Genomic DNA, 23,181 nt, shown 5'->3' on the forward strand with positions numbered 1-23,181 from the left:
TTCTAAATTTTTTTTTTTTTTTTGGTTTTTCAAGACAGGGTTTCTCTGTGTAGCCCTGGCTGTTCTGGAACGTACTCTAGACCAGGCTATCCTCAAATCCAGAGATCCACCTGCCTGTCTCCTGAGTGCTGGGATTAAAGGTGTACACCACCATACCTTTTTATTTACACCTTACATTTTCTAAACATGGCTGAGACAGCATTGCCCACTCTAGATGCTGCTCTACAATTTTTAATTGAGAGGTAGAGCCCAGGCACTGAATCCAGGAGAACTTCTGAGGCACTGCGTGAGTGTGAAGCAAGTCATAAAGATGAATGGCTTCTGCTGTGCGGCAGGACAGCTGTTCGAGCCCTGAGCAGCTGTAAGCGATCTGCCTGCCTAAAGACGCCATGCTGTAAGAAAGCCCAAGCCCTACAGAGAGGCCATGAGAACACCCTGGTCCATAGCCCCGGAAGCTCCAGACACCATACAACTAAGACAAGCCATTCCCACTGTGCCCGCCCACACTGCAGAGCCTAAGGTGGGATAAAACGGCCTGCTTCCACTAAATTTTTGGCCAATTTGTTGCACACTCATAGTAATCAGAACAAGGACAGATTCATCAACAAGCAAATCACCTGTGCCTCTAAGGAAACCATCAAGAAAGAGCACCAGCAGCCTGCAGAACTGAACTCAGTCACTCTCTAGTGTTCTAAGGTACCTACTTTGCAGTACTCTGTCAGAGCAACCTTGGAGCTAAGAAACCAATACATCATATAATGGAATAGGTTTTGGCCATAAATATAAATTATGTACCAATACACAGTACAGGCTGAACAAGCCTTGACTGTCAACTGATGTAGGCAGGGCCAGCCCACAGTGGGCAGTATCGTTCCTGGCAAATGGTTCTGAGCTGTGCAGGGAAGGTGGCTGAAGAAGGAGAGAGAGCACGACGGCATGCTGCACTCCTACATCTGAGCTTGTTGGTGCATTTAATAAAATAGTTACTTTTCTGTTGCTGTGATAAAAGACCACGACAAAAGCAACCTATGGATTAAAGACTTTATTTGGGCACACAGTTCCAGAGGGATAAGAGGCCATCATGACAGGCAAGGGAGGGTGAGCAGGGAGCTGAGAGCTTCCATCTTCAAACGCCAAACATAAGCACACAACAGAGAACATGAGCGCGAAGTGGGGTGAGACCATACACCCTCAAAGCCCGCCTCCAGTGACGCACCTCTTCCTGCAAGGCTGCACCTCCCAAACCTCCCCAACAGCGCTACGAACTGGGAACCAAAAGTTCAAATATCTGAGCCTATGGGGGAGGCGGGGGTGTCACTCTCATTCAAACCCCACCACACAAGTGATGCTAGCCAGAAGCCAAGGCTGCAAAGAAATCCAGCTAAATTACCACCACACAGTTGTACCCAAGGCCACACAGGGCTGGGGACATGGTGAAGTGGGCCCAGTGCCGGCCATGCAAGCATGAGGACCTGCGTTCAGATCCCCAGAACCCAAGCAAAGCTGGATAAAGTAGCACACTGCTGTAACTCTAGCTGTCCTGCGGCAAGAGGGAGGCAGAGACAGAAGAGTCCTCAGAAGCTTGCAGTCAACCAGTCTGGTGTACACAGCGGAGAATAAAAAGAGGTCCATCTCAAGCCAGTTACAATGGGAGGAGTGAGACCTGTGCGCACCCTGTGGCTCTGTGGCCTATGCGTATCCATATTCATACATGTGAACACACAGACACAATTCAAAAGAGATCAAAGTCATGAAAATAACATTCTTTCCTATTAACCCAGAGGTAAACAGTCATTTCTAACCTAAGCGAATTAAAAATGAAGCTGAACTTTTCTTTAAGGGCCTGGCTACTAGGAATCTGACCGTGTTCCAGGGTGTATATGGACAACACAAAAACACAAATTGGACTTCTGGGTGGTTTTTTTTTGGGGGGAGGGGAGGTCACAAGCATATGGGGTGGAGCTAGGAGGACTGGGAAGTGAGTGTGATCAGGGTGCATGATGTGAAATTTGCAAATAAACAAAAGTACTAAGCTGGAAAAAATAAATAGTTTAAGAAAACTTCCAACACCATTAAAATGAGCAGTAAATTGGACTTACTGTTTGGCCTGGTTAACATGAACCCCTAGTGTATAGCTTAGCCACTTGTAAGTCACCTGAAAGAAAAAAATAACATTTAAGGTTGGATTAGATGATCCCAGGAGCACAGAGCCTGCTCCTAAAGGCTCTTATTCTTGGGTCATGATGTCCTGTAAACTACAGTAGCTATCAGTTAGAAAAGCCATCCATGCGACGAGTGAGGCCAAGATGCTGATCTTACAAACACTCAGATATTTTCCAGACTGATCAGTGCAAGTGAATCTACAAAGGTGGGTCAGAGAGGTGGCTCCATGGATAAAGAAGCTTGCTACCATACCCCTAAGAACCTGAGTTTGATCCCTTGGATTCGTAGGGTGGAATGGGAGAGCTGGTCCTCTGACATCCACACGTGTGCCATGGCATGGGTGGGGGCATGTGTGGGCATGTTCTTGAATGGCCCGCGCATGCACACAGACACACAGACACACACAGACACACACACACACACAAATAACACAAAATGTAACAGAAAAAAAACTGTTTTAAGAATCTACAAAGCAGGGGGCTGGAGAGATGTCTCAGAGGCTAAGAACACTGGCTGTTCTTCGGAAGGTCCTGAGTTTAATTCCCAGCAACCACATGGTGACTCATAACCATCTATAATGGGATCTGGTGCCCTGTTCTGACATGGAGGCACACATGCAGGCAAAATACAGTATAAATAATAAGTAAATTTTTAAAAAGCATCTACAAAGCAGTCAGGAGTAGTGGTGAACGCCTTTAATTCCAGCACTCAGCAGGCAAAGGAAGACAGATCTCTGTGAGTTCGAGGCCAGCCTAGTCTAGGACAGCCACGGCTACACAGAGAAACCCTGTTTGGGGGCAGGAGGTGTAAAAAAGGACAAGTGGTGTGGGAACCAGAAAACCTAGGAGTCAAGAATTACCTATCCCCGGGCATGGTGGCGCACACCTTTAATCCCAGCACTTTGGGAGACAGACGCAGGAGGATCGTTATAAGTTCGAGACCTGCCTGATCTACAAAGTGAGTCCAGGGAAGCCAAGGCTACACAGAGAGACCCTGTCTCGAAAAACAAAACAAAAACAAAAACAAAAAATTTATCTATCCCCATAAACACGTCATTTGGCCTTTTGCTTCAAATTCCACTTCTAGGGATAACACTGCAGCCTAGAAGGCTTGAGAGGTACCAAACTGGTACACCAGCTCACAAAGGCAACGCAAGGGAAACATTAGAGTTTCTCTAGATCTTTACACCAGCCCGGGGAGGCGGGTCAAGTTGCTTTCAATATTTAAATTTCCAGGAAGAGGAAACTGTCTCTGGGGGATAACCAATCGTTAGCTGTGATAAGTCGTCCAATTCCGCCCCCCCCCCCCCCAAGCTGAACACGGGACTTCAAGGGCCCACCACCCGGCAGGGTAAGGAGGAGGAGGCCTCACGAACCCCGCCTGTTTCCCTGGCTCTGCGCCCCAGCGCCCCGCACGCCCGCCCAAGGCTGGCGAGCTTCGGCGCGCCCTAGGCTCTGCCCGCAGGTCCTGTCTATGCCAGGGGCGCTTCGCGGTGACCTGCGCCCCCGCCCCTCCTTGGCCGACCCCCAGCCCATGAAGCCATAAGCTCCGGGATCGAGACCCTCCCGCCGCCCCGGCAGGCCCAGGACCCCGCACACCCGCCTCGCGCGCCCGCACCCACCACCCCCAGGTCCTAGCTCCTTACGATCTTGTTCTGGTCGGTGACGAACTCGTCTATGTTTTCGAGATACAGCTGTTCCGCCATGGTGGTGCGGCTTGTTCAAGCTTCTGCTCAGCCCCCAGCTGCAGCTCCCGCCGGCGGGAAACGGCAATGCACACTCTCAGGTCGCAGGTCGTCTCCCACGGCAACCGAGGCGCCGCACTACGGCGGCGCGTGAGGGCCAAACTATTAAGAAGCCGCCCTGGGTTGACGTAGCGGAAAGCAGGATCGAGACCGGAAATGAGTAGTGAGAGCGTGGTTATCTGTGCGGAGCTGGGAGCATTCTAATCTCTCCTCTGCCACTAGTAGACTGACTCACTACACATATTTCACAGCTATGAGTAAGAATATTTCCACTTGGAAAGTGAGAAAAACACCTCTTGCTGTCTAGCACTGGAACTCGATGGTAGCTCACTTTCCTCCCAGCCTGGGTTTTGTTCCCAATATCTAGGGTGTTGTGAACTCTTGAAAAGAAGGCAGGTCTGCAGAGAATGACTGATTAGAATTTCAGAGCCGGGCGTGGTGGCGCACGCCTTTAATTCCAGCGCTCGGGAGGCAGAGGCAGGTGGATCGCTGTGAGTTCGAGGTCAGCCTGTTCTACAAAGTGAATCCAGGACCGTCAAGGGTACACAGAGAAACTCTGTCTTGATTTTAAAAAAAAGAAAGAAAGAAAGAAAGAAAGAAAGAAAGAAAGAAAGAAAGAAAGAAAGAAAGAAAGAAAGAATTTCATTACTGAGGAGAGATTGAAATGCTGTGAGTCCAGAGACTAATTACCAGAGAGTCTTAGGCTAGTTCTAGCCTTCTGGAGCCTTCCTTACCCACTTCTGTATCAGAATTAACACCTTGTGACTTAACTGATAGAAACTTTCTGCAATCTGTTAACTTCGCAGACATTAGCTTCCAGCAACCCAGAAGCTACGGATGCCATCAGACAGCATCTTGAGCCTATAGGAAAGCTTCTTGCATCTCGAAGTACCTGCCTCCCTGAATGTATTTTAAACTTGCCTTGATTTGTGACTGTCTCTGTTCTGCGAAACTATGAAAACTTAGTCACACTGCTTACACATTGGAGCATGAAATTGGGAGGTAACCTAAATCTGGGTTCCCAGGCCACGGTCACCATAAATAGCTCCAGAATAAACTATTTCTCATTTTCTATAAGATGAGAACCATGATTTTTGCATCAACCATGGGGTGCCCTTCCTTGCCGTGGGGGGGGGGGGGGGGAGGAAGCTGCTAATTGGATGAGGGAATGTATAAAGAATGGGAAACGTGGAGGGTGATTAGGGACCTGCTCTTTGTTTGAGTCAAGCAAGAGTTTCTTGGGAAATGTTAAAAGCCTGGAAAAGAAGCAAGTGGGAAATCCAACCAGTTTATTTGGCTAAAGTTATAAATAAGATAATACACACAAAGTCTTCAAGCTGTGCCCACCACAATCACTCTAATAGTAGTTAGCAGCTGTGCTATTACATTAACAAACATATTGAACAAACGCTTTTCAAATTTAGCCTCATAGCAACCCAGCAAATGGGTTGTGGGGGTTTCATAGAGAACCATAGCTAGAAATGGCAGTCAATAAACCTAGGACCATGTAAAGGAGATTATAGAATTTTGTCTACAAATACACCTACAGGTTTTAGGATCAAAAATAAATCAGAAGCCAGGCGTGGTGGCGCATGCCTGTAATCCCAGCACTCAGGAAACAGAGGCAGGTGGATCTCTGTGAGTTGGAGGCCAGCCTGGTCTACAAAGCCAGTCCAGGACAGCCAAGGCTACACAGAGAAACCCTGTCTTGAAAAACCAAAAATAAATAAACAAACAAACAAATAAATCAGAGAAGAATATCCTTTGGAATTTCCCCTTCCACAAATAAAAGATGAAGAAAGTCTTTTCATTCATATGTATTCTTCAAGTAACAATTATTTATTGTACGCCTGTATGCAGCGGGCATCCCTAGTGACCCTAACCCTCAAGTGGTTGTGTTAGAGTCCATTATCCCTTCACACATACATACACACCTACAGAAGATGAGGTCCTGTAGTGGACGTTTTGGTTTCTTTAAAAAACCCAGTTACATGTTTTTGTTTTAAACCCAAGTGTGGGATATGGGGCTGCTTTTGGTTTGTTCACAGCTGATAAGTGTCTCATGCAGGCTAGAGGGGGGGTGGGGGACATGGTCTTTGTCAGCTGAGAAAGTTGAACTCTGAGGCCTCTGAAAGAGCATAAATACAAGAGCCAGAAATGGGGAAAGGGACACTTCAAGGAAGGCTTCGAGAGCACGAGGAGAGGGTGGGAGGAGGAGGAAGGCAGCCGGTTTGTTTGCTGTTCACTGGACTGCTGGATATTCTGATGACTGAGATTGGTGTTCCCCCAAAGAACCTGACAGTTCCAGCCAAATGGAAGTAACTAAAAAGAACCCCATCCCCTCTCCCCACTAACCTTCTTTCTTTCCTACCTAGCACTGGGGATGGGGTGTGGGGTGTGGGGTGTGGGAGGGAGGTAGAGGTGTAAGAAACCAAAATAAAATAGAATAAAAAAGTAGCACCAACAAGGTCCCATTTGGAATCAACTTTATATTATTTGTTTGTTTGTTTTGTTTTGTTTTGTTTTCAAGACAAGGTCTCTCTGTGTAGCCTTGGCTGTCCTGGACTGGCTTTGTTGATCAGGCTGGCCTCGAACTTAACAATGACCACCTGCCTCTGCCTCTGCGCCACCACGCCCAGCTCAGTTTTATGTTATTAACAGGAAGACCAACTAAGAAACAACCTCTATGGACTTTGAAACAAGGTTTATTTAAACAAAAACAATTTTAAATATGATCATAAGGCCAGTGAGATGGCTCAGCAGGTATGGTGCTTACAGAATAAGGCTGATGACCCAAGAGTCCAGTCTCAGGAAGCCACATAAAGATGGAAAGAGAGAATTGATTCCGTGGAGTTGTCCTCTGGTCTCCATACACTATGATACATGAAGCTGCCCCCCCCCATAATTAATAAATAAAACTTCAAAATCACTGTCTTCATAATGTCATTAAACCCACATGTAATAGACTCTCAATAAATGTATTTTGATTTAAGTGTAGTTACAGTGAAGGCAATGGACCCAAGAGGAAAATACTGTTGAGAAGGAAGAGCTCAGCTGTGTCCACCATGACTTACCATCCATTGAATGGGCAGGTGCAGTGATAGACTTTGTGTTTCAACATTCTCATGTACTCTCTTCAACAGCCTAAGACGTAAATATCACCTGTATACTAATATACTTGTTATATAGATGTCACATAACTTAAATCTTTATCTCAACTTTATAGAAACTGTTTAGAGTTAAGTTATTTGCTCCAAACCAATGATGGAGATGTGTTCCTATCCCCTGTATACCTAAAGCCCACCTTCCCAATACCATGCTTATTTTAGTAGTAGCATTGGGCTGCCTTTTGTTCTCTTCTTCTTCTTCTTCTTCTTCTTCTTCTTCTTCTTCTTCTTCTTTTTCTTCCTCTTCTTCCTCTTCCTCTTCTTCTGTTTGACTTTTTACAGATCTATAAAATTTTTATAATCAGAGAAAACAGAAAAAAGTGAATCACTAAGTAATGTAAAACCAATTTGTTGTCTTACTCCTGATATCTAAAGTGTTTTCTGTATTTGAGACATAAAATGCAAACCTTCAAAAAGGAACGGAGCTACTGGTTCTGCCCACATCTTCTATGACATGACTTTCAAAGCAAACAATTTTACTCCCTCTGTCTTAAGGATAAAGCTTAACAGCAGTGTGTCGTTCTGGGAGTTCAACAGCTGTCTAGAAACCATGCCCAGCAATCAGCCTAAGAGCTAAAGGTGGCCAGACAAAACTTAAGCATGTTAGTGTGTGGTGACGCCAGCAGTGGGAGCCATAGGATCAAGACTCAGCCTCAGGGTGACATCAGATAGGGCATGCATTTGCTGGTTCTTTCACACCTGCACCACCCATCCTGCCTCTGATTTCACTCACACCTGTCCACTTCTTCAGTCCCTAGAAATCCATGTGTCTGTTTTAAAAAATCTTTTTGTATTTTTTTTGTTATGGTTTGTTTGTGTTTGTTGTTTGCTTGTTTTGAGACAGTGTCTCACTATATAGCCTTGGCTGGACTGGAACTTTCTATGTACAGCAGGCTGCCTTTGAACTCAGAGAGCTCTATCTGCCTCTGCCTCCAAGTGCAGGGATTAAAGGTATGTGCCACTACACCTAGTCCTTATTTAATTTTTAATTATATGCATATGTGTGTGCATACACATGTGTGTAAGCACCCAAAGAGGCCAGAAGAGGGCACTAGATCCCCTGAAGCTGGAATTATAGGCAATGGCTTCTAGAACTTAGTCCTCTGAACCATCTCTCCAACCCCTCACATGTTTATTTTAATAACTCAAACATTTGTGAAGGGAAAAAAGCCAGTGCCTCCCATCCCTGTCTTGCATCTGATTTGAATATTGTTTTCTCCTTGCTCCTTTCACTGCGGCACTTGGAGAGTGCTTGGAAAAAGAGCACATTGTAAGAGAAAATGAACAGGAACCCCCTTTTGGAGACAGCCAGTGGGCTGCACAGCATGCCTGTCCTGACACACACAGGCTTGGATAAGTAACCTGAGACTTACACAGGGTAATGAGGAGGGTTAGATCACCCGGGGAGCTAAAGGCCAGAAGGTACAGGACAATGAAGAAGATGCCTAAAAAGGGAACCAAAAGGGAGAAGAAGCCCTGGGAAGGCTCATATGGAAGCAAAAGGAGAAGTGAGTTTGAGTCACCACAAGTACCTGAGCCATGTCACTGGGGAGGGTGTGAAAGGAACGCGCTGGGTTTGGTAGCTAGAAGGCCTCTGGGGACACCAGCAAGAGTCTCGGGACTCAATAGCTAGGGCTCTGTGAGATGAGAGGTGAGGAAGGGTGGAAAGACCTGAAGACAGGTGGAGACAATGCCGGCCAGTTAGCTAGGTGGACATGAAGAACCAGAAGGGGCTGTGGAGGGTTACTAGCAACACGCTCCTGCCCTAGAGGAAATGCAGCTATTGTCTGTATTAGAAACAGTCATTTTCCTGGCTCGTTTTGTTGTGTCAACTTGACACAAGTTAGAATCATCAGAGAGGAAGGAGCCTCTGTTGGGAAAATGCTTCCATGAGATCCAGCTGCAAGACACTTTCTCAGTTAGTGATCATTGGGGGAGGGCCCACTCCATTGCGGGTGATGCCATCCCTGTGTTCTATAAGAAAACAGACTGAGCAAGCCTTGGGAAACAAGCCAGCAAGCAGCACCCCTCCATGGCCTCTGCATCAGCCCCTGGATCCAGGTTCCTGCCATGCTTGAGTTCCTGTCTTGACTTCCTCCAACAATCTGGAAGTGTAAGCCAAATAAACCCTTTCCTCACCAACTTTTGGTCATGGTGTTTCATCGCAGTGATAGAAACTGACTAGGACAGTCATGATGAACATTCTGGGGGCATTTCCTCATGACAGTTGGGTACCCAACTATTTGACACCATGACACATTTTGATCTACAAAGCTCATGCTTGAAAACCTGCATGATCTAGTTATAAGACAAGAAACACACACACACACCCTGAAACAACAACAACAAACCCTCATACTGTTCTAAGTTGATGATTGTGTGTTGGGCTGCATTCACGGCTGTTGGTCCCAAGTCCAATGGAGGGGTCTCAGTGAGAGACTCTAGCTGCAGGTACTAAAGGCTAGAATCTGCAAGAGGGTGGCATTCCATAGAGCCTTGGCTCCCATGGAATAAGATGGCCTTTTTATTCCAAGCCCCAGCTTCCTACTTGGCCATGGATGGATGGCATAGGATAGGCCCTTAGCAAATATTTATTGACAGATAACTGAATGGATGGAAGAATGAAACTGAATTGCATACTGTTCTGCTCTACAATCCCTTTTGTTGAACTCCAGAATATTGTTTGTGGAAGGCGTTGTTTCCTTTTCCTTCTACCACTGAAATTCTTTTATGGTCTGTTATCAGAGTAGCCATTATTGATAAGCTAACTGGAGAAATCCAGCTTACTTCAAGGGCCCCGTGATCAGATATGCAGGGAGCTAGATGGCCAAAAGGAACAACCGGCACCAAATCCAGCTCCTAACCTGGCTTGAGTGCTACAAGGCACACCGCTGCTAGAGACTGCAGAGGATGGTGTCAAAAGTCCGACACACACACACACACACACACACACACACACAGCCTTTCACACACACACACACACACACACACACACACACACACACACACACACAGCCTTTAACGTGATGTGATTTTAAGAAGCACACTATGGGTGCTGGAGATGTACTGCCCTTGCAGAGGAGCCAGGTTTGGTTCACAGCCCCCACATCAGATGGCTCAGAACCACTTGCAGTTCAAGCTCCAGGGAATCCAGCGCCCTCTTCTGGCATTCATGGATATCTGCACTCACATGCACATTCCCACACACAGACACAGACATAAACATGTAATTAAAATCCTCCCCCCTCTTTTTTTTAAAGAAGAAGTAGATTGTGTACTTTGGGATAATTGAAATATCTTTTCATAGTTTCTTCTAAGTTTCTGAGGTAAAAGAAATAAGTTCAGATGCAACTTTCCCTATACTGACCCTCCTGGTTCCCCTTGCGCTGTGCCCCAGACACGTTTCCATCATGGCTTTGGATCTCCTTGCACCTGCTGTGTTCCTTCCTCTTTACCATCAGTCTTTTTCTTTCATGCTCACTGTCTTCTCCAGCTTCATCTGTGTCCCCATCTGTCCTGCCCTGTCCTGGTCTGTCTTCAGCACCAGTTTCAGGATGACCCTATGTTCGCTGCTCGTCCCTCAGTGGTTCCTAATGGCTCTGAGGATAAAGTCTCAATTTCTTAGCAGAGAAGAGAAGGTTCTGGGTTCTTACCCTCTCTCTATCTCCCTCTTCAGCGATGTCAGACTGCCATAGGCTTTGATTATGTCTCCAAAGCATATTATCATAGACTGTACAAATCACTTCTCAGGAGTCCTGCCCCATATGTCTGTCTGTCTGTCTCTGTATCTGTCTGTCTCTCTCCTCTCCCTCTCCCTCTCCCTCACCCTCTCCCTCTCCCTCTCTTCCCGTCCCTGCTCCCTCTCCCTGTACCTTTCCCTCTCCACTAATCGTTTGAAGTATTTACACCTGTCCCTGAGTCAGCTGTGAGCTCCTGTGTGTGTCTGGTTCATCTCAGTCCTACTGGGCCTACCGTTACTGTGGCTAAGCTACAAGCAAGCCACCAGAAGTGATATAGTTGGTGAGAGACAGGAGGCCAGTGAGGAATGTCCCCAACCTGGAGTGTTGAGTTTTTGTCTGTCTGCCATGCCCCACTGCTTTCTGATCCATTCCCAGACACTATTTGCCTCTGCCAAATATTTCTGTCTCTTAGAACCCTAAGCCAAAGAAAGGAACTGTCCATCTTATGTGCACTTGGATGAGGCATTCCATCTTCTGGAAAGCTAGCCTCCCACTTGACAGTCCACAGGGCCCACATTTCCCACAGGCCACCTGTCTTAAGGCCAGGCGCCAGGTGGTTCTCCTTCTTTGGTCCAGCCCTGAGCAAAGGTCACTTCAACCTCCCTACAGTCAGCTCGGCTCTCTGTCATTCCACCTCTCCACTCACAACCACAGCTCTCATGCCTAACAAACCTTGTTGGCCACCCCCACATGACGATAGTTCAGGGCACTCACTGCTTTATTTTAACTGGGGAAAGAGATCCACCCATTTTAGTATGAATTGGATGGGTTTCAGAAAATTTATACAGTTATGGAAGCAACATGAAAATAAAATTATAGATTTATAACACACACACACACACACACACACACACACACCAATACACACCAATCCCCTTGTGGCCTCATTTCATGCTTACGCAGTCTGTTCCCAATCCCCAGACCCAGGCAACCACTCATTTCTTTTTTGTCTCTAAAGTTTTGCCTTTTATAGAAATTTCCTATACCACACAGCATGTAGTGTGTGTTTGTGTGTGTGTGTGTGTGTGTGTGTGTGTGTGTGTGTGTGTGTGTGTGTTTATGGTTGCTATTATGGACTGAATTACATGCCCCACACACCCCTGTGATAGAAGATTGATATGTTGAAATCTGAACCCTGAGTTCCTCAGAACATGAGATCATCGGAGTTATAAATGAGGTTGTGGGGGTGGGGGTGGGGAGCAGGCTTAATCTAATAGGATGCAAGTCCTAGAAGGAAGAAAAAGCCATTTCTGCACACAAAGGCAGGCCATGTGAGGACATGGGGAGGTGATATCTACATGCCAAGAAGAAATGACTCTACCAATTCTTGACCTTGGACCTCTATCAAGAAAATAACTTCCTCCACTTCCCCAGAAATAAAAAGAAAGAAAGAAAGAAAGAAAGAAAGAAAGAAAGAAAGAAAGAACTTCCTACTGTTTAAGTCACCTAATCTGTGGTGCTTTATTTCTGCAGCCCAAGCAAGTAAATATGGCCCTCACTCATTAGTGCACACATCAGTTATGTGTGTCTGTCTCTCTGTCACTGTGACAAGACAAACACCTGTGGATAAACTGGAGGAAAGGTTTAACATGGCTTACCATTTTAGGATTGTCAATTCACAATTAGTTTCATTGCACTTAGTACAGCTGCCCACCCTATGGTGACTGGGCAGCAGAGAGAGAAATGGACTGAAAATACAATATATCCTTTAAGAGCACTCTCCAAAAAACCTACTTTCTACAATTATACTTCATTCCCAACCTCTCAATGCCATTAAGACACAAGTCCATGCATGGATTAATTTAGTCATGATGTTAGAACTTCCACTATCCAATCATTTTCCACAGTCCCACTTCTGAACACTGTTGTCAGGATATCAAGTCTTCAATACATGAGTGTAGGCATAAGGGTATTGTGTAATTCAAAAGTGGATTTTTGTACCCCTCCCTCCATGTCTGGTTGTATTCTTGTTCTGAGAATCTCCTGTTTCAATGTTGCATACACACTACTCCCCAATTGTCTCCTTGTATGCCAAAAAAGCAGCTTACAGCCAGTGACTGAGCAGGGGGAGAGAATAGGGCCAGCCAGAGGAGGAGTAGTTAGAAGACAAATAGGGGATTCCGCGACAAGCAGAGGTGCAGGAAAGATGAAGATTCAGCTGGAGCAAAGAAAGAACTAAAAAGCAAATAAATTGGGGATTTGGGGAAAGATGGATTCAGGATAACATAGAGCATAAAGTGCTCAAGATTGTGTTGTAAAGGCTTATAAACAAACATGAAAGCATCTCAATTATTTGTGTGATAGCTAGGTTAAAAGAGCAACAAACACAGTTATATAAAAACAACCACAAAACATGAGCCTTTGGACACACCTAACATCCAAACCATACCATCCATAGTCCACTAATTTTTATTGGTAAGTAGTAGTCCATTGTATGGGCATAATGTATTTTGTTTATTTACTCAATGGAAAATGGACTTTGAGGATGTTGTGTGTTTGAATGCTAACAAATTTGCATGCCAGTTTTGCTGTGAGCATGTTTTTGGTTCTGTTGGATGCATCTTAGGATCTAGGACTTAAGATGAAATCTTCTAGGACTGAAGGGATGGCTCAGCCGTTAAGAGCACTGACTTTTCTTCTAAAGGACCTGGGTTCAATTCCCAACACCAACATAGCAGCTTACAACTGTCTGTAACTCCAAGATCTGATAACCACAGACATATATGCAGGCAAAACATCAACATACATAAAATAAAAATAAATAAATTATAAAAAGATTAAATATTCTTATCCCACCCCTAATCCCTTGATGTGCCTTACCTGTGTTCCACCAACACAAATCGATGTTAAGTCCTTGAACATTAAGCTGGCTACATACTTTGTTTACCTTATTCATTTGTTTATTGCAGTGCCGGTGATCAAACCAAGTGCCTCCTGCATGATACAAGAGGACTCTGTCTCCCAGCCACCCCTCCAATCCTATGTTTTGATTTATTAATAATGAGTCTTTGCTTTGCTGGGTCTTGTTCACAAGCACATTCTCACCCAAACTCCTTTTCCTGATGCTTTCTCTGCCTCCCCACTCCCCGACCCCTGCCACTAATTTAAGACTCTTCTGTGTTCCCATAACCATCTGAGTTTTTCTGTAGCACACCTCAGTGTCAGTTTGTTTCTTCTACTAGGCAAGTTCTTAATGAAAGGGTATGCTATCTACTTCTGTGTTGCCACCATCCAGGACCTGTGTGATAACCAGTGCTCAGTATATAGATGGATACATAATTCAGTCCTTTGATAAGTGCTTGCTGAATGCTTGACAGCGATAGTTGCCCACAGAGACCACACACATATATATGATAACATGTCCACACATGGGGGATGCAGGGGGGGGTTGTCAAGAGAGTTCTAAAACTTTCAGGACTTTTTAGTTAATTGAGGAAACAAGCCCTGTTGAGAAAAACTGATTAGAGAAGAAAGCAATAAAGAACGAAGTTGCGGGGCTGGAGAGATGGCTCAGAGGTTGAGAGTACTGGCTGCTCTTCCAGAGGTCCCGAGTTCAGTTCCCAGCAACAACATGGTGGCTCACAACCTTCTATTGAGATCTGGTGCCCTCTTTTGGTGTGCAGGCATACATGTAGGCAAAACATTGTATACATAATAAATACATAAATCTTTTTTTTTTTTAATGACATAGACATTAAAAAAAAAAAAGAACGAAGTTGCTGACACTGGAGAGATGAGTTAAAGACACATACTGTTCTTCTAGAAGACTGGGCTTTGATTCCCAGCACCCACATGGCAGCCTACAGCCTCCAGTTCCAAAGAATCTGATGCCTTCTTCTGGGCTCCGAGGGAACTGCATTCATGTGGTGCTCAGACATACAGTCAGGCAAACATCCATACACATTAAGTAAAAGAAAATAAAAAATGAAAACAGTTTTTTTTTTCTTAATGAACGAACACAGGGCCTCTCACATACTAGACAAGCAGCCCTCCAACAACGCTCCATCGCCAGTCCCACCCATCCATACCTTTTGAAAGTGCCCTTCCACACTTCTGATTTGGCTTTAGTGATTTTAGTGGCTAGAAAATGCTTGAGGATGGAGGCTTGATTTCTTTTCTTATACTTGCAATCCTGGGGCCACCATGTCAACAAGCCAATGCTAGATAGTGAAGGACGGGAGGCTACGTGGAGGACAGTCAAGGTGTCCCAGCAACTGCCCGATATCACCACATATGTGAGTGAGGACACACCCGATCATCCAGCTTCACCCAGCTCACCAGCTGACCTGATGCACAGGGTGGTCAGATACATCTGCTGAGACGGCCAAGACCATCATTGTGGGTGATAACAATCCATGTAATTGCAGACTGTAGAAAGAGCAATTGTTCTTTAAGCCATTAAGTTTCACTAAGTCAACCAGGCATGATGGCGCACGCCTTTAATCCTAGTACTCTGGGAGGCAGAGGCAGGTGGATCGCTGTGAGTTCGAGGTCAGCCTGGTCTACAAAGTATGTTTAGGACAGCCAAGGATACACAGAGAGACCCTGTCTCAAAAAAAATGAAAAGAAAGAAAAACGTTTTTCAGGAAGTCACTCAGCGGCAAATGCGGAGGCAGATTCAGTAGACAAAACCGTGGCACAAAGCAAGCTGGGCGTGAATTACAGCTCTGTCACCTTCTAGAAAAGGGTTCCTCAGTAAGCCACTCCATTCCTCTTGCACTTTCAGTATCCCCAGGTGAACAGTGGTGTGATGGTTGTGGCTATTCCTCATAGTTGTGACAACTCAGTAAGACATAGATGATGTCAGGCATTATCTTGTAAGGCTCTTCACCTAGCATAGAGCCATGATTATCCTGGTCCGTTATTCATTTGGCCCGACTAAAACTGAGCAAACTAAATTCTGAGTTGGTTGGTGCTTTTCCCTAAGATACACAAGCATAAAATGATACAATAGGGACCCATACTCCTGTTGAATTATTTCTCCTCTGCTGCGCCCTCAGTCATGTTTTGGCCCTGTGCTTAGCAGGTACCTGATGCTCAGCAGAGTGTGGACTTTATTCTCACATTCTACATTGGAACTGGTTATGTGGTTTCTGGGTGTCGGAATGTAAGACCTTTAGGTACCCTGCGTACCCTATCTACTCAATACCCTGTGAAATGAAGGTATGGGGTAGATGTCCTCTGAGTCCTATGCCTTGTAGATGTGACTATTAGGGTGATGCCTGGTCCTTCATACAGGCTGGCAGGTACATATGACAAAAAGCAGCAGATGACAGAGGCAGCTCCCTTTGGATGTCTCGTAAGAGAAGGTTCTGTCCTCCTTTTCTCAAGAAAGGGAGGGTTTCATCAGCCAATTAAAAAACACTCTGTGAGACAAGCTTTAGTTAGATATGTTATGCCCAGATTTCTAGGACCCCAAAAACCTCCAGGAGTCCAAAGCCATATGCAAAAACAAAGAGCCTTCATTCTGCAGAGATCCTGTCTCTGGGGTCCTCGCCTATGCAAAGTAATATGGCGAAAGACCCCAAGTTGAGCATGCAGGCCTTTTTATAGGTAATCACGGGACGTTCCAAGGTGGTTCAGGTGATCTTGACTTCTATTGACACAGATCAGGAGCAAAGGTAGGAGTACATCTGGGATTGGTTAGGGCTCTGGTCTGGGGCTAGGAGCTCTCTGAACTGGTTCAAACAGGCCCAAACTGGTTGGTGTTCTTGAAGCTACATGCCTCTGGTCAGGAATTAGGGGTTCCTCAAACTGGTAGCTAAGCAACTTATCTTCCTCAGGCAAGGTGTCCTGGCCATCCCTGATTGGCTGTCCATTTTCTGTGGTATTTCCAGTAATCACTGAGCTCATTTCTGAGGAATGGAGACTCAGGCCTGCTCCAAGCTATAAGTTGGAGTTGGCTAGACTTATTTAATCAAGTCTCTTTGGATACATTACCTAGCTTGAAAGAACAGAGCATTTCGTACTAAAATAGTATTTTAGAGGCTGAAGAAGTGGCTCAGTACTTAAGAGCACTGGCTTCTCTTTCAGAGGACCAGGGTTCAGTTCCCAACATGGTGGCTCATAGTCACCTGTACACCTATTTCCAGGGGATCTGACACCCTCAACAGGCCTTTATGGGTGCTAGACACACAAGTGGTACACATACATGCATGCAGATAAACCCATGCCCATAAAGTAAACAAAAATAAAAATTTTAAATGACATTTAAGTGGACTGAAAACAAAATGTCTACACAGGGCTTTGTACATGAGTGTTCATAGTGGCAGTTTTTCACCTGATGAGTGGATGAGCAATATATGGTACCCAAAGAAATATTTAACTAGGAAAAGAAATGAAAAAAGATACGTTACAACATAGATGGACCTTATAAACAAGCTAAAAGAAATCAGCCAATCATAGTGACTTTGTACTACACAATTCCACTCATATGAAAGTCCAGAATAGAGAAATATTGCAATGGTCAGCGGCTGCCTACCCATGGCCAAAGAAACAGTGGGGAGGTGCGGAAAGTGCTACTTTTGAGGGTATAATGGGGTTTGTAAGGTGAGTAAAATGTTTGAAAACTACCTATGGTAAAAAGTATGTACACTTGAAATGGGCAATTTATACAGCGTGTAAAATTGTGGTTAAATAGAACCTTTCTAAGAATGGCACATAAATATGGCAGCATGTGGTGGTACACACCCGTAATCCACATTTGAGAGGCTGAGGCAGGAGGATCCTCACAAGTTTTCAGCAGGCCTAGACAACACAGTGAGATCCTGCCTAACATAAGCAACAAAAGTACAAACAGAAGAAGCCACACCAGGTGTGGTGTCAGCCCAGCTCACACAGAACCAACTCAGTAGGGCAATCGCTGCCTTCTGTGCCTGTCCAGAGTAGCAGGCTAAGCCACCCCTAATCTGCCGGCTTTACTGTGCTCCAAACTAGAAATTACTGCCATCTCCCCCCAACACTAGTTAAAAAAAAAAAGGACTGCACTCTTCCTGCTTCTGAGGTTTTTAATCTTAATCTCATCATCTCCCCCCCCCACCAGGTGCTGGGGACTGAACATCCAACTTCACCAATGTTAACAAGCATTCAATCGCCGAGCCGTACCCCCAGCTCCCAGTATATTTACAATCACTTCTTGTTTTAGCTGTAAAGTAACTACTGAATGGCATTATTGGTAAACATCACACTCTGCCTGGAACCACTATGGTACATCTTCAAAACAATACAAAACAAAACAGCAGTGCTGGCTAACAGGCAAAGCAATACATTTTTTTTTTTTTTTTTTTTTTTTTTTTCCCTTCAGAGTCGGGTTTCCTGTTGACAAGACCATATTCCTTCCAGCCCGTCTATGGCCGCAGTGATGTCATTGCTCCCAATAATTCTCTAGAAAAGGAACTTGGAGCTTCTGATGAGGAGTCACCATGACAAGATCTTAGGAAGCCCCCTAGCTCGGGAGTCAGGCTCCCTCTAACTCTTCCATCAGGAATCTGGGTTTTTAGTTCCAAAGCTTGGAAATCCTGCTCCTTGCTTACTTCTCTCCAAACAAGGAGTACGCCAGCGAGATAAGGGGGAAGCTGGAGGGGACTAAGTGTGAAAGGATAAGCTTGGCTCTTACAGAGTTCATTCAAAAGAAGCCATTGAACATTAGCAACATAAAACACAACTCAGGGAGCTAAAAACAAGGTAGTTTTCTCCACAAGATAACATTCATGTTGTTGAAGCAAAAACAAAACTCTCATCTAAAAGGAGATAAAACATAGTTTGTTCTGGGAGCCAAATATGAGTGACCATAGCCTGGGAATACAGATTTAAGTCACCCTGAATTCCATGTTCCAATGTGCATGTAGTTTCATGAGGGCTTTATAGGAACAGAACAAAGAAAGCCATACATCTAGACACTTTTCAAATGTACTAGTGGGTGCATCTGACCTGCAGGTCACTGGGTGTTAGGTCCAACACAGAAGTGGGCAAGGAAGGCTCTTTAGGAAGCTGAACATAGCTCAGGATAAATTGTCATTAGGCCCTGAACCTCCAACATTCCAACTGAGTTTTAATCAGTCCATCAGCCTTTGCAGACACAGGTCCTCCCGGGGTTTTTTGTTCACGAACTTCTAACTCTGTTGCTGAAAGTGCAGGTTTTCATTCTAAGGAGTTGATCTTGGTATGGAAGTCTTAGGTCAATTAGTCTTTGTGTGTGTGTGTTTTGGGGGGGGGGGATGCGGTGTGTGTTCTTTTTGTTGTCAATTAATTAGTCTTCTTTGTGTGTGTTGTTGCTGTTTGCTTGTTTGTTTGAGACAGGGACTCTCTGTGTAGCTCAAGCTATCTTGGAACTGGCTCTGCAGACCAGGCTGGCCTCAAACTCATAGAGACCCACCTGCCTCTGCTGGGATTAAAGCAATGTATGACCATGCCCAGCCGGTTAGGCTTTTCTTTGTAAGAGAAGATGTTAAACAAAACACAAACTATGCTGCATCCCAGAGGCAATACAATGCCATTTTTTAAAAACATGTACAAACTAAGGTTTTACACTGACACATGGCAATTTTGAAATTATGCTGGATCATTCCTGGCAAATCACACATGGGAATGGAAGCAATTGGGCCACATGTGTTGGAGCACGTGCCTGTAGAAGCAGGAGAATGGCCACAAGCTTAAAAACTATGTGCTGGCTTCCAGGCCAGGCAAGGAGACCTTGACTGAAAATGAGAAACAGCCAGGCATGGTGGCGCACACCTTTAATCCCAGCACTCGGGAGGCAGAGGCAAGTGGATCACTGTGAGTTCAAGTCCAGCCTGGTCTACAAACGAGTCCAGGACAGCCAAGGCTACACACAGAAACCCTGTCTTGAAAAACAAAAACAGGCCAGGTGTGGTGGGGCACGCCTTTAATCCAAGCACTCGGGAGGCAGAGGCAGGTGGATTGCTGTGAGTTCTAGGGCAGCCTGGTTTACAAAGTGAGTCTAGAACAGCCAAGGCTACACAGAGAAACCCTGTCTTGAAAAACAAAAAAAAAAAAAAAAAAGAAAGAAAAACAAAACAAACAAACAAAAAAGAAAGAAAAAAAAGGATTTGGAAGTCAGGCCCCAATCAAATGAGGAAGCTAAGCACTGAAAACTCCAGTTCTAATGTAAACGTAGAAGAAATCTCTTGTGCATTGTATGGATGTAGCACATGCCAATTAAAAAAAGAAAAGAAAAGAAAAATGTATGGCTGAGGCAGGAAATAGGGGTGGGACATCCGGCAGGCAGAAGGAATTCTGGGATAGAACCAGGTAAGAGCGATTGAGCTGGCATGATGTCAGGAAGATGGGTGCATGGTGCCTGAGCTCAGGTAACCAGGCACGTGGCATAATGTAGACTACTATAATGGGTTGATTTAAGTCATGAGCTAGCCAGGGAAGACTCTAGCTATACGGGCTAGGTAGTTGTATAATATTTAATGAGTTCTGTGAGTTGTTATTCCATAAGGAGAAACTACACACAACATAATGGCATCCTTACAACACGTAAATATTTAACCTTTTATCCAGACACTCACCCAGCCATGTATGCCTACAGTCACTGTAAGAATTTATTAAGTGCGGTCCACGTGCTTGTGGCACAGTCCATCCTTAACAGTGCCAGAAAGCATGAGACAGTAAATTTTTTAAGTAAAAATTTAATAAAAACTTAAAAATAAGAATGTATTAAGTACCTACAAGATACAGGCTCACTGCAAAGCCGATGGAATCAGAAACCAAACACGTTCTTGAAGCCTTCTCTTCTGCAGACAGTCCCTGACTTACAGAGCACACGGATGAGTAGTCACAGCAGCGCTTGAGAGCCCAGCCAAAAGTATAAGAACACAAAGGAGCGGTCTGTCAGCTTGCTTGGGGTTAGAAAGTTTTTATGGAGATGACCTTGAACAGAGTCTTAAAAAACAAGACTATATTTTGCTAGGCACAGAAGAGTCAAGTGTACTGGGGAAACCTATGTGGGCAAAGTAGGAAGTTCTAAGAAAGAAGCCACACCTTCCACTAAAACCATATAGACTTTCTATGGCCACCCCAGCTCTGAATAACGACAGACTTATATCTATTTATAATAGCTCTTGGCCTTAGCTACTCCTTCTTCTCAACTAGCTCTTATAACCTAAATTGTCTCACAGCAGAGGCAGTGGGCTCTGATCTCTTAGGGCTCTGATCTTAGGAGAGTGTCACTTTAACTATGTCATCTAAACTAAATTGCCTCACAAAGTCTTCTCTTCCAAATACCACCTGTTTGGGAGTTGAACGTCTTTCTGCATGCACTTGGAGGATACACAGGCGTCAGGTCTGGAGCCACACACTAGCTGAGTGATCTTGAACCAGTCAGTCACTGCCAAGTGTTTCACTTATGAAATGGGGATATCCTCTGTAAGGCCGTTGTAAAGATTACATGGGATCACGGGCCTGAAAATGCTGTGTAGGCTTGTGGGAGTTTGAATGAGACTGGCCCCCATAGGCTCACATATTTGCATGCTTGGCTCCCAGTTGGAAAAGATTAGGAGGTGTGGCCTTGCTGGAGTAGGTGTGTCACTGGGGATGGCTTTGATGTTTCAAAAGCCCATGCCAGGCTTATGCTATCTGTCCCATTCTCTGTCTCTCTGTCTCTCTCTGTCTCTGTCTCTGTCTCTGTCTCTGTCTCTGTCTCTGTCTCTGTCTCTCTCTCTCTCTCTCTCTCTCTCTCTCTCTCTCTCTCTCTCTGTCTCTGCCTGCTGCCTGTGAAGAATGTGATGTAAACCTCTCAGCTACCCCTCCAGCACCATACCTTCCTGATTGCCTCCCCACCCCTCCACTCCTAGCCATGATGACAATGGACTCCCCCTCTGAAACTATAAGCAAGCCCACAGTTAAATGCTTTCTTTGTAAGAGTTGCCTGAGTCACGGCATCTCTTCACAGCACTAGAACACTGACTAAGGCAACACTATATCTTAACAGTGCCCAGCGCTGTTAAGTGTTGCAGACAGAGCGTGCTCCTTCAACACTGGACAAAAGAAGAAAGGATAACAGTCATTTTTGAAATAATGGCTGTCTTCCAAGGACTGTGATATTGCTTTGTTAACATTATCATTCCAATAGCCTAAGGGGACAGCCAATGCCTGCCCCCTCCCCTTGATAAAATGTGGTCCCTAAGACAGTATTAAGAGGCTGTGGGACCATTTAAGAGGTGGTTGGTGCATTAAGAGAGTGTATGCAGTTTTTTGAGAGGTTAGATTAATTTTAAAAGGGTGGGTTGTTACAGAAGTGAGTTTGGCTTTCTCAGCTTCCGCCGGCTGTCTCTTCCATCCGTCCTGTCTGTTTCCCACCATATAGGTCAGACAGAGCACATGGTCCTCATTAGAAGCGGAGCAGATGGCAGCCAATCTCCTTTCCTTTATAAAGTACTCTGTCCTGGGTATTTTGTTTGAGCAACAGAAACCAGACTTAGACCACCATCAGTGTACCCGAGTCACCAAGTCAGGCTCACAGGCTCACAGCTCACAGTCTCCTCAGATGTGGGCAAACCCTGTCATGCTTACCTTGCTGCAAAAGAGAAACTGAGGCTTAGTGAGACCGTACAGTGTGCCCCAAATCACATTGAGTGACAGTCAAAACTTGGACCCATCAAGATTAAAAACAACAACAAAAACTCTATGGGTAGAGGGTGGAGGGACCTTAGAGTACATGAAAGCTCCTTTCTCTTAGCCTCTCGCTCAGGCTCAGCTGGGTCTGGAGAGCTGTGCTGGGAGGCGGCCCAGGACAGTCTCAGCACTCCTACCCACTCAAGGGCAAGTCCCTCAGGGCACAGTGCCTGCTTTGCTCAGTCTTTTGACTCCATCAACACTGTCTTGTTTCTGCAAGATGATTTAAGCGTCTCCGGCTTGATCCTGTTTGTATTTTGCCTTCAGGCTTTGTTTTCTTTAAGCATGAAGGAACATTTTAGCCTTTCTAGTTCCAACTGCCAGATCCCCCAAAGCAGGTAGGTGGCTTTGAGTCTTGAGCAATGACCTCTTCGGAGATGGGTGGGGAAACTGTGCAACGGAACCAACTACTTCTCAGACACAAATGAGCGAGTCCTGCGTGGAAGGACAATAGCCAGAAGAGAGAGAGAGAGAGAAAGCCTGCTTAGCTTCTGGATTGACACATCTGGTTTCCCCTCTTAACCTTCTCCCCCACCCCCACCCCCAAGTTTTGGTTCTCATGCTATGTTGAGAAACTGGAGTCTGAAAGCTAGCCTGGGTTCCTCAACTCAGTTCTTCAGGAAGTGTGTGAGCTAAAGAGTATACCCCACCCCACCCCACCCCTTTCTGGACTTCAGTTTTCTCTTCTGCCAAATGAACGAGTCACATGGCAAGGTCACATGATTCC

The 23,181-nt window shown here is 45.2% G+C and overlaps 1 protein-coding gene across 1 annotated transcript in view; it reads right to left on the reverse strand.

Annotated features, from left to right (window-relative positions):
• The window catches only part of Pold3 (DNA polymerase delta 3, accessory subunit), a 39,664-nt gene extending 35,686 nt beyond the window's left edge, over window positions 1-3,978 (reverse strand). The window contains exons 1-2 of the mRNA XM_051149010.1: window positions 3,809-3,978; window positions 2,100-2,155 (exon numbers count right to left, since the gene is read on the reverse strand). Of these exons, the coding sequence (XP_051004967.1) occupies window positions 2,100-2,155; window positions 3,809-3,868 (116 nt within the window). The 5' untranslated portion in view covers window positions 3,869-3,978. The remainder of the gene's footprint in view (window positions 1-2,099; window positions 2,156-3,808) is intronic.
• Window positions 3,979-23,181: the final 19,203 nt, after the last annotated feature.

Source organism: Acomys russatus, chromosome 7, assembly GCF_903995435.1.
Source record: "Acomys russatus chromosome 7, mAcoRus1.1, whole genome shotgun sequence".
In the NCBI taxonomy this organism is placed as follows: domain Eukaryota; kingdom Metazoa; phylum Chordata; class Mammalia; order Rodentia; family Muridae; genus Acomys; species Acomys russatus.